At 41.3% G+C, this 12,773-nt stretch overlaps 1 protein-coding gene across 2 annotated transcripts in view; it reads left to right on the forward strand.

Moving 5' to 3' along the window:
• LOC127858859 (cadherin-22-like) overlaps nt 1-12,773 on the forward strand; it is a 31,010-nt gene that overhangs the window by 17,534 nt on the left and 703 nt on the right. For both annotated transcript variants that reach the window (XR_008039134.1, XM_052396193.1), the window contains 4 exons: nt 254-406; nt 1,855-1,935; nt 9,721-9,836; nt 12,257-12,773. The exon at nt 12,257-12,773 is cut by the window's right edge and continues 703 nt beyond it. Coding sequence is in view for 1 of the 2 variants with exons in the window: in XM_052396193.1 (XP_052252153.1) it covers nt 9,795-9,836; nt 12,257-12,773 (559 nt within the window). In the remaining variant the exon portion in view is untranslated. The remainder of the gene's footprint in view (nt 1-253; nt 407-1,854; nt 1,936-9,720; nt 9,837-12,256) is intronic.

The following is a 12,773-nucleotide window of genomic DNA, read 5'->3' on the forward strand; positions in this document are numbered from 1 at the left end:
TCTGTCTTTTAAAGGACATAGCTACGATTGTCTGTATTTTAAAGGACATTGGACGATTGTCTGCATTTTAATGGACTTTGGTTCGATTGTCTGTCTTTTACAGGACTTTGGTACGATTGTCTGTATTTTTAAGGACTTTGGTACGATTGTCTGTATTTTAAAGGACTTTGGTACGATTGTCTGTCTTTTAAAGAACTTTGGTAAGATTGTCTACATTTTAAAAGATATTCATACGATTTTCTGTATTTTAAAGGATATTGATGGACAAGAAGAATCCACAACGCTGAATATCACCATAATGGATGTTGACGATCTTCCACCGCGTTTCTTGCGAAAACCGTGTGATGACGCCACCGCAATGTGTGAAGTAACCGTTTACAGGGCAGAGATTGATCGTCATTTTCAGGTGCCCGGTTAAATAAAGTGATTGATACAAAATCATGAAATCATTTCAATTCTTAACAAAGCATTTTCACTTGCATTTGACTATATTATTTGTACTAGAACGTATTATCAACAATAAACCACGAGTTTAATGCAGGAAATTACGGAATACCGTTGTCATCGTGGTTACAAATTAAAATCCAGAGGGCAACAATGTGAGAGTGCTAGAGTACGATGACGACAGTACGACAATACGATGGCGACGATGCTATAGTAGGATGGCGACAATGCGATATTACGATGTCGACAGTACGATAAGCAGCAGAACGATAGCGATATTGCGACAATGCGATAGTACGATTGTCGCCATCGTACTATCGCATTGTCGCCATCGTATAATCGCACTGTCCTCATCGTATTGTCGCACTGTCGTCATCGTATTCTCGAACTCTAGCATTGTCGCCATTGTACTATCGCATTGTCGCCATCGTATTGTCGTACTGTCGCCATCGTATTGTCGCGCTGTCGTCATCGTATTCTCACACTCTTGCATTGTCGTCATCGTATTATTGCATTGTCGCCATCGTACTACCGCACTGTCGCCATCTTATTCTCGCACTCTCGCATTGTCGTCATCGTATTATCGCATTGTCTCCATCGTACTATAGCACTGTCGCCATCGTATTCTCGCACTGTCGTCATCGTATCCTCGCACTCTCGCATTGTCGCCCTCTGGATTTTAATGTGTAACCACGATGGCACTAACGGTATTCCGTAGGAAATAGGTGTGTAGGATGTTTGTCAGAGTAATCTTGTTGGAAATAAAATTTATTTGTCCTTAACCCATTTATGCCTAGTGGACTCTACCATTCTTCCAAATTGGATCAGTGTATTTCCACAATAAGGGATGTCTAGTATATATTTATTTCTATATTTAGAATACTTCTTACAGAAATTCCTTTAAGCAAGCAGCGCAGACACTGATTATTTTTTTAAACCTATTTATTTAAGCTCGGTTGCATAACAAGCCCAAGCTTATATGAAACGCTCTCGAGTCCGTTTCCTTGGTGTCTATGGGGGAGATCTAAAGAACGCTCCCACAGTGGGGATCGAACCCGAGACCTCCCGATCGCTAGGCGGACACCATATCCACTACACCACGGCGATCTCACGGCATCATGCGCCGTCTCATCTGGGTGTACTGTGTTTGCCAAGGCCTTTTTTCTAGACGCTAGGCATAAATGGGTTAATGTTTGAACGATCTGGTATTTCTGGCAAATGCTTCTCTAATTGAGATAAACTATGTTTAACCTTTCATTTATAAATTAACATAGTCAATGTATAGGTTTTTTATTTAATTAAATACGATAAACCGCATACCTATTAGTTAGTTGCTTTATCTATATAAAATTCAGCAAGATGTTCATATTACAATTATGTTTAATGTTTATTTTCTGCTGAAGTTTTCAGGGCTCGCTGGATGTCCGACCCGGTCACGTGTTTGCACGCGACGGTGACGTAGGTCTTAATTACGTCACATATTAGAACCAGGTGATATGTCTGTTCCTTTCTTTAATTCTTTCTTGATACAAACCCATTGGGCTCTTTAATAATCATTTTATTATTATTTGATATCCACCTCAGGAAACCCGAAACCTTGTGAGCAGTGTAAAACCATTGGGAGCAGTCTTTGGTTTTTAACCATGAACTTACAAAGGGGAAGTAAATTGGAAAAATTGATAAAATGTTCCAAGTCCAATTTGAAAAAAAAATGTGTATTATCATTGATAACAAAGGTATTGGCCTACATGTAGAAAAAATCCTGGCACATTTTCTTTAAAAATGAAGGAAAGGTGGCTCCCTAAAGCCACTACAATAATTAAAGGATTTATACAAACTTACACATGTCTTCTATAACCTCTCAGCAGGGTTTCCCCAGAAAACTATTTCTTGTGGAGAAGTTTGCGTTTTTAATGACCATGTTGGGAAAACACGGATACCATCTCGAGAAGACCACGGAACCTTATATGAGCAGTGACTTTATAATTCTTTTTGCATCTGTTGAATTTGGCATTGCCTTTTAACCAGGGACTAAAATAGCCGTGTAAGGTTTGACAGGGGTGTCAATGGTCTTAAATTTGAAATATGAAAAAAAATATGTCGGGGTCTGGGGCCGCAGGTCCCCAACGGGGATAAAGGGCGGAGCCCCCCCCCCCCCCCACAAGCCCTAACTAATTATACTTTTTAATAGTCTTAAGAGTTGCTATATCTGTTTAATACTATGCGATATATTATATACCAGACCGACTGTATCACCGCATGCGTTCGCGCCATTCATTTGTTTGTTTATAAAGACCATCGAAAAAAAAATATAATCGACGACAAATACTGTATCCGAAAAAGACAAACCAAAAAATGTGCGTGTTTTGCACATGAAAGAAAATGTGCATATCGTTTGACTGCGGAAAATGAAAATCAGTTAGCAAGAATCAATATATAATTTGGTGAACATATTGCTTTACAATATGCTTTTGCTCTGCTTTACTTTGCTAATCGATCACTTAAAATATTTCAAGATGGCGGAAAATTGTATGATTGCCGGAAAGTAGCGAAGAATTTTCGTAAGTTGCAGGTCATGTCCGTGCCATTCGCTTACCTTTCAGAAATAATTAAAATAAGTTCCGGGCAAAATCGGTACCGCGCACAAATTTCCGGAGAGCCGACACTATTAATTTCGTTCTTAAATGATCACGCACTCGAACGAATTTTCGTAAATTAATTATTTGTCGGTTTATTTCCAAACGGTCTTTTCAGATTTTTTTCATCGCAATTCAGGCGATCGATAGACAATGTTTCTGTAGACAGAGCTGAGATTTTATCGCATTGGCGATCAGGCGATTGGTTAATTTTGCAGACTAGTAGTAGATGTTTTTGCTAAGTGTGACAGAGTCTCTAAACTTAAGAAAATGTCTCCAACTGTTCATGACCTGTGAGACATTTGTCCCACCTTTTTAGATACCTCGGCAGAACAATGGGTGTTCACGAACTTGATGAAGAAAAAGTTACAGCCAAATATAATTTTCTGTCACCAAATTGGTAAATATGAAGCCAATGGCTAATATGGCTAATTGCAGAGTACGCGGTGAAACTATTTGTATTGTGCTAATGAGTCTTTAATTGTTTCAAAATAAAAGTCTTTCTTAACCCATGTATGCCTAGCGTCTAGGAAAAAGGCCTTGGCAAACAACGTAGACCCAGATGAGACGCCGCATGATGCGGCATCTCATCAGGGTCTAAGCTGTTTGCTTTAAGGAATTTCTGTAAGAAATATTCTAAATATAGAAATAAATATACTAGACATCCCTAATTTTAAAATAAATTGATCCAATTAAGAAGGATGGGAGAGTCCACTAGGCATAAATGGGTTAAGAAATCAGATGGTTATCCCTTTTCAATCATCAATGCCAATTGGCTAGCCTATTGTCAGTTGTCACTAAATCACCGTTTCTATATTATCCTTATTTGAATCGCAAGTATGGCAATATTATACATGTATATAACGCCAAATTGATATTCATGTTCTTACCTGTCTTACTTAATTCATGAATTATTACATTGTTATGTGGAGAAATTAAAAAATAATAAACAATAACAACATAGAAATCACCCATCGTCTACCATATTGTAATGCTGAACCTTTTAAGCCAATCAAAATTGAGACATTTTGTAAGCTAAATAATGATTGGATACTTTTGGGCTCTTATGTTTTAGTTAAAGGAATCGCAAATCATGTGGCTATTTTCCACAAAATTTAAATGAACGGTTATTTTATTATTTGTTCTTGCATACAAAAAAGATGATTGGGTCGGATTAGTGGAAACAAACAACTTATTATATAACGTTTTCATAGGAACCGAACTATAGCCATCGTTGCTTAATTTACAAAGCGTGAGGATTCGAAATCTTTTAATTATCATTATGCGTTAATGGTATACATTAAATACAAGAAATATCTTTAAAAAAAGATATACGGCGTATATCCTGACTTGGAAATAAAGTAAGAAAAAGTATGTTTTATTGAATTCTGTAGTAGAAACAAAGATGCAAAATTGTTGAAAACAAACCCTTTTCTATTTAACGTAAAAAGGGGCTATAATTATGATAAATTGCCAGGACAGAGTTATGGGCCTTTTTGACATCTGATTTAGTGTGAAGCTAATGAGGGTGCCCTAATACTAATGAAACAAGGCATAAAGTATAACAACATGTAATTGCTGTATATTTATGTGTGTGATGGAGAAAATTGTCAAAAATATATATTGTAATATGAATATTAAGTACCATACATTATGACAACACAAAGTAATGTTTGTATAATGTATATCTACATTGTGTGAGTTGCTGCTTATATGGGATCCCCACCAGGATTTGAACCTGGATTTCCTCTCCATATGGAAAGGTGTGTTTTCTTACACTATAAGGATGTTCCCATTAACAGCAATATTGGTTAAAGCTATTTCTGACAACTATATTAACTATTTCAATAACTATGTGTAAATACATGTTTTGAAGCTTTTTTAAGGTAGAGGTCACTCTAGCTATGACATATACCATAAGGGAAAAATATATACACAAAAACGCAAAACGAGCGAACCCATTAATCACATTACTAAGAGTAACTGTACATATCTATATTAACATATATAGCTTATTAAGCAGCCTTTCAACGAGTGTGTTTAATAGGTTGAAACAAACATCCTATATAGGCTATTTAAAAAACTATTCAGCCAAGCAGTCTATTTAGCTTTTTAGCAATCTTATTAAATAGGTTGAACCATTCATCATATTATAAAGTTTTAGCCTATTAAGCAAGTCATTTGCATTATTTGCACAACGAGTTTGTATGCAACGTTAAGTGCCCCTTTCGAACAAACAAGAGTTATCCAAAGGAAGTGACCTAACGCAAGCTGATCTACCGTCGGCTGCCTGTCGGGCTGACCTAGTTTCGGCCCAGGGTTTTAGTTAGGGTTGGAGTCAGAAGGACGTATATCAAGCCTATTTAGCGTAGTATACGCAATATATACGGCAGTGGATATGCAACTCAAAGGGCCCCTTTCGAAAAAACAAGAGGAAGCGACCTAGTACACGCTGATCTCCCGGCGGCTGCCTGTCGTGATAACCTACTTTCGGCTTGGGGTTTTAATTATGGTCGGCATCAGATGGACGTACATAAGGCCTATTTAGCGTATTATGCGATATATCGACAACGAGTGGGTATGCACCTTCAAGGGCCCCCTTCGAACAAACAAGAGTTATCCCCCGGCAGCGACCTATTGCAAGCATATATCCCGTCGGCTGCGTGTCGGGCTGACCTAGTTTCGGCCCGGGGTTTTAATAAGGGTCGGCGTCAGGGAAACGTTCATACAGCCTATTAGCGTAGTATGCGATATATCGACGACGAGTGGGTATGTTCCTTTTAGGGTCCCTTTCGGACAAACAATAATTACATCCCCCCCCCCGGAATCGACCTAGTGCGCGCTGATCTCCCGTCGGCTGCCTGTCGGACTGTCCTACTTTCGGCTCGGGGTTTAAATTAGGGTCGGCGTCAGAGGTACGTTCATGCAGCCTATTTAGCGTCTTACGCGCTTTATCCAAGGCGAGTGGGTATGCACTTTTTCAGGGCCCCCTTCGAGCACACAAGAGTTATCCCCCGGTAACGACCTATTGCAAGTATATCTCTCGTCGGCTGCGTGTCGGGCTGACCGAATTCCGGCCCGGGTTTTAATTAGGGTCGGTTTCAGGGGAACGTACAGCCTATTTAGCATATTATGCGCTATATCTACGGCGAGTGGGTATGCACATTTAAGGGCCCCTTTCGGACACACAAGAGTAATCACCGGAAGTGACCTAGTGCACGCTGATCTCCCGTTGGCTGCCTGTCGGGCTGACCTACTTTCGACCCGGGATTTATTAAGGGTGGGCTTCAGTGGGACGTTCATACAGCCTATTAAGCGTATTATGCGCTATATATAAGGCGAGTAGATATGCATCTTTAAGGGCCCTTTTCGGAAAAATAAGAGTTATCCCCTGGAAGCGACCTAGTGCACGCTGATCTCCCGTCGGCTGTTTGTCGGGCTGACATAGTCTCTTCCCTGGGTTTTTATGAGGGTCGGCATCAGGGGGGGGGGGGGCTTACGTACAGCCTATTTAGCATATTGTGCGCTATATCCAAAGCGAGTGGGCATGAACTTCTTAGGAACCCTTTCGGATAATCAAAAGTTATCACCCGGAAGCGACCTTGTGCAGGCTGATCTCCCGTTGATCATTACAAACACCATCATCACCATCACCACCACAACCATCACCTTCACCACACCTTCACCGCCACCATCATCACCAACACCATAACCACCAACACCAGCAACATCCTCATTTCCACAATCACTACCACCATCGCCAGCACAATCAACATCATTATAACTAACAACACTACCATCAGCATCACCATCACAACCACCGTCACCAAACCACCACCATCACCACCACCAGCACCACCAATATCACAACGACCATCAACACCACTATCAACAACACCACCATCACCACCACCACCATCACAACCATCACCACCACCATCATCACCACCAGCACCACCACCACCGAATAAATTGAAGAATCTTCGTTGCATCCGTAAACGTTTCGCCATCCTTCTTTTGCAGAGGGACCGAATCGTGATAGTCCCGTCTGACACGAACTAGTAACTGAAATGAAAATAAATTAAACACTTCTTTATTATATAAAATATACACTTAGAGTATTATTTTAACCAACTAAAATATTAAGGGGCGATAACAGATAAATAAAATTGACACGTATAAGCATATATACCGGTAGGTAAAATAGAATACGTCCATTTGCAAGAAAATGTCAGAGTTTACGTTAAACAGCTGCACTGCAAAAAGGGATAAGATGATGTAAGACCTTAGTTATTGCCTTTAGTAAACCGTATTGCTGTTGGACAACAGAACGAAAACGCTATCTAGTAGACTTGATTTTCAGAGCTAAGGCGCTTTAACACTGCTTACGCTGACTCGGGCAACTCGTACTCGCTGTACCAGCACCGTCGACCCGCGCCAGTGTTTACGCTAGCTGATAGGTGTGAGTGTCCCTCGCAATAAAACTGGAGAGCCTTGCCAGAGTTTGAGCAGACAGACAAACAGACAGAGCGTCAACAATATTTAAACGTCCTAGCTCTAGAAATCAAGTCGAATGGACAGTGATGTCCTTCTGCATACCAACAGCAGTACTGCTTACCAAAAGAAGTCAACGACAATCGAACATCACAATTATCTCTTTACGCACACCTGTCTAACGTCAAATAAAAAAAGAAATCACTTATCTTTGTATTTACTGCAGTGGCAGGGATGACATGTCAACGATCCATACTTCAGTCTTTTGTGGCCTCCAGCAGTTGGTCGTGGTGTATCCGATCCCGTCGCGAGTTACTGTCTGTATCCAAATAAACGGACAGCTGTTTGTAAAAAGACATGTTAGAGCTGACACCCACTACGTATATTGGATACAGACAATTGGCATGTCGCCAATATTTTTTGTCCAAATCTATTGATTAAAGTTTTAAAGTGTTCCAAAACACAATGTGCTATAATTTTCCCAAATTAGATGCAGCGCGACACACTTTTATTTACGATAAAAATTGTCAGTTTTGAAAGTTCAAAAGCAGTGGATTCCGTAAAAGTGATCATACATATTTGGGCGCACAAGTGATTGTTAAATGGCTGTCGCTTCCATGTGGAAAACAACAAACATATAAATTTGTGTTTATGTTCTGCATTAATTTAGTTATGTACTCGTTGTTTTCAATACTTTTGGCGGCATTTTAGTCAACAAATTATATTGTCGTTCTTATTCGTTTTGCATGATAAATATGTATAATTTTCAATTTCCTAAACCAAACTCTAAAACACTAATCACACTTACAAGTATCAATTGCAAAGCACACGCAAATAAGGCATAAGTAATAAGCATTTATATTTACCTAATCAGGTGAACTTCACATCCATCCATTTTGATATCCAAACAACAAATGATTAACCCGATCAAGTTTCACACCTTGATAAACCACCTGATCACATCTCAGAAAGGTGCAACGTTGCACTGGCTCAAAAAATGTAGTGGTGCAAAGATGGACACTATCCTTTGTATTTAATAAAGCAATTATCAGCTTATTCGCACAACTGAAGCATTGTGTTGAAATGATAATGTGTGATTTAAAAAGAGAATACTTTACACATTTTGTTATTTTAAAAGTCTACGGTAAATGAAGTCCTATGAGCTAACCCTAGGCTTGAAGTCGTATGTAACGAATAATTATTATATCCAAAAAAATAAATAAATCGCTGAATGATATTTGGATGGCACCAGTCAAAGTATAACGAATCCTTTAAACGTTTACACACACCAAGTGATTAATTTTTTAAGTTAGGCCGCATACTGTCAGCTCGTCGAGGGTATATGTGTCGTGTTCTGAGAAAACTGGGCATAATGCTTTTGCGTAAATTGTAATCCCATATTAGCCTGTGCAGTCCGCACTTTTCATGCATTTTGTCCAGTTTTCTCAGAACGCGACACATATGTTTTTACTTGATCGGGCGTAGGACTTGAACTGATAGAAGATCGTTCAATTTCGAATAAGATCGTTGCGGCATATTATGCCACGAAAGGCACTGAGCAATGTTCAATAGACTGATACATGAAAAGCAAGAGTTTAGAAAACCCCACTAATCCCCGGTACAAATAACGCTGGTCCATTATATCAACCAATGGTAGCTTACTTTAAATAATAACGATTGATACGGTGTGTGACTTTGAAAGGATTACAAATGGGTCAGCTTTATTTGTACCAGCAGATGCATTCGTGGAGCTTTAGATTTCGTTGATTTCGTTGGTTGACCGATCCAACACATTTTACAGAAAAACACATCGGAAAAATAAAAGACGCAAATTGCTCTTTTTTCTCCAAAATCAGAAATCTACGAATTTACATGTCGACGAAAAAGTAATTTTTTTTAACCTCGAAAAAGGTCATACCGATGAATACAAATGATTGTACAGTATATCGTGGGCTCCACGCAAGACTATCGTAACTCACTATATATTATATAGTAAGTTACGATAGTCTTGCTTGGAGCCCACGATATTTTATTTAAAAGAGGCCACAGTACACCGGTCTTTTAACCCTTTATAAACAACATCTACTTCATTTAAAATTACTATATCGCTTTATTTATATCTTACAACTTTGTTTTTTTACTGCAGATGACGGAGTTGTCGAGATCAACAACTTCACGAGAGAGTTGAGTGTCACGTCAGCGTTTGAGAATGTCCAGAATATGACGTCAGGTGAGACGCTCACGTTGACGTTCAATATTACGGTAATTATTTATTTACGTCAAATATCATAACATTTGAGCCTCGCTCTGAGAAAACGGGACTTTATGCATGTGCGTAAGGTTTCGTCCCAGATTAGCCAGTGCAGTACGCACAGTCTATTCAGGGACGACACTTTCCGCTCTTATGGAATTGTGCGTTAAACGGAAGTCTTTTCTGAACAGTCTCGTCGGAAAGTGTCGTCCGTCCCTGAATAACCCGTGTGAACTGCACTACACGCACATGCATGAGGCTTCGTTTGTCCAGAGCGCGGTGAACTGCACTACACGCACATGCATTATGCCTCGTTTGTCCAGAGCGCGGTGAACTTCACTACACGCACATGCATTAGGTCCCGTTTGTCCCTAGCGCGGTGAACTGCACTACACGCACATGCATTATGCCTCGTTTGTCCAGAGCGCGTAGAACTGCACTACACGCACATGCATTATGCCTCGTTTGTCCAGAGCGCGGTGAACTGCACTACATGTACACGCACATGCATTATGCCTCGTTTGTCCAGAGCGCGGTGAACTGCACTACACGCACATGCATTATGCCTCGTTTGTCCAGAGCGCGGTGAACTGCACTACACGCACATGCATTAGGCCCCGTTTATCCAGAGCGTGGTGAACTCAACTACACGCATATGCATTATGCCTCGTTTCTCGAGAGCGCGGTGAACTGCACTACACGCACATGCATTAGGCCTCGTTTGTCCAGAGCGCTGCACTACACGCACATGCATTAGGCCCCGTTTGTCCAGAGCGCGGTGAACTGCACTACACGCACATGCATTAGGCCTCGTTTGTCCATAGCGCGGTGTGAAATGCACTACATGCACATGCATTAGGCCTCGTTTGTCCAGAGCGCTGCACTACACGCACATGCATTAGGCCTCGTTTGTCCAGAGCGCGGTGAACTGCACAACACGCACGTGTATTGTGCCTCGTTTGTCCAGAGCGCGATGAACTGCACTACACGCACATGCATTAGGCCTCGGTTGTCCAGAGCGCGGTGAACTGCACTACACGCACATGCATTAGGCCCCGTTTGTCCAGAGCGCTGCACTACACGCACATGCATTAGGCCTCGTTTGTCCAGAGCGCTGCACTACACGCACATGCATTAGGCCTCGTTTGTCCAGAGCGCTGCACTACACGTACATGAATTAGGCCTCGTTTGTCCAGAGCGCGGTGAACTGCACTACACGCACATGCATAAGGCCTCGTTTGTCCAGAGCGCGGTGAACTGCACTACACGCATATGCATTATGCCTCGTTTGTCCAGAGCGCGGTGTACTGCACTACACGCACATGCATTAGGACCCGTTTGTCCAGAGCGCGGTGAACTGCACTACACGCACATGCATTATGCCTCGTTTGTCCAGAGCGCGTAGAACTGCACTACACGCACATGCATTATGCCTCGTTTGTACAGAGCGCGGTGAACTGCACTACACGCACATGTATTATGCCCCGTTTGTCCAGAGCGCGGTGAACTGCACTACACGCACATGCATTATGCCCCGTTTGTCCAGAGCGCGGTGAACTGCACTACACGCACATGCATTATGCCCCATTTATCCAGAGCGCGGTAAACTGCACTACACGCACATGCATAAGGCCCCGTTTTCCCATCGCGCGGCTCATATCATCATTTTCTTAAAACTTTATCAATGAAAATTTTATTGGCATATGAAAGCCTACGACAATCTTGATACAACAGATTTAAGAAATTCTCATTGAGTTTTTTTTTATTTTAATTAATTATTCGTCCGTATATTTCATCACTATAATCTCCGTTATCATGGAGTCGTCATCCTGATGCTTCTTTTTTTCCTCCTCCTCCTCCTCCTCCTCCTCCTCCTCCTCCTCCTCATCATCATCATCATCATCATCATCATCATTCAAATTAATAATCAATAAATTTCACCATTGTTTCTTCGTCTTCGTCATAGTCTTCAAAATATATTCATCACATTCAGTTATATACTATTCTTCAAGTTTCTCCTCCTCCTCCTTCTTCTCCTCCTCCTCCTTCTCTCCCGCATCATCGTTATCATCATGAGCAATGGCAGCAATATGTGTCGCGTTCTGAAAAAAACTGGGCATAATGCATGTGCGTAAAGTGTCATCCCAGATTAGCCTGTACAGTTTGCACAGGCTTATCCAGGACGACACATTTCGCCTCAAGTGGATTTTCGCTAAGAAGAGACATCATTTAAAACAAAAAATATATAAATGCGGAAATTGTCGTCCCTGATTAGCCTGTGCGGACTCCACAGGCTAATCTAGGATGACAATTTACACACAAGCATTATGCCCAGTTTTCTCAGAACACACACATATAACACCAGTTGTTGACGTACCAGTAGAAATATAGCTGATGTTATTGTTTTTATTAATGAACTTGCGCATTTCAGGCAACGGAAGTATCCGCGCGGAAGAGGAATGCCAGCGTCCCTTTGACGTTACGTGTTTTCTTCGAGTTTCCCACATCGCCGCCGACTTTCCCAGCGACGGAGGTCGACGACGATCAGGATAATTCGTGGATTTTGATCGTTGAAATAACCGTACCATCCGTTGTCACTGTTGTCGTTTGCGTTTGTCTTATCGTGTTCCTCGTACAACGTAGATTAGCCAAAGCGTCGCAAACAAAGTACGCGATAAAAGAGGTCGAGCAATCTCTGTCTTTACACAGGCCATCCATCAACATGTTATCTTCAACGCCAATAAACCCGTACGATCTAGCGAGAGCTTACGCGAAGGTAACGATCGACGTCATCATCAGCGGAGAACCGGAGAAACCGATGAATGACGACTATTCCAAGTTACGTTATTCTTTCAACAACTACGCTGACGTCGCCGATACGTTGACGCCGACGCCGAGTAGCTCAGGAATGGCTGCGGCGCAAGAAATCTCGTCGGAAAACGGCGCTG

The sequence above is a fragment of the Dreissena polymorpha genome, chromosome 14 (assembly GCF_020536995.1).
Source record: "Dreissena polymorpha isolate Duluth1 chromosome 14, UMN_Dpol_1.0, whole genome shotgun sequence".
NCBI classification, from domain to species: domain Eukaryota; kingdom Metazoa; phylum Mollusca; class Bivalvia; order Myida; family Dreissenidae; genus Dreissena; species Dreissena polymorpha.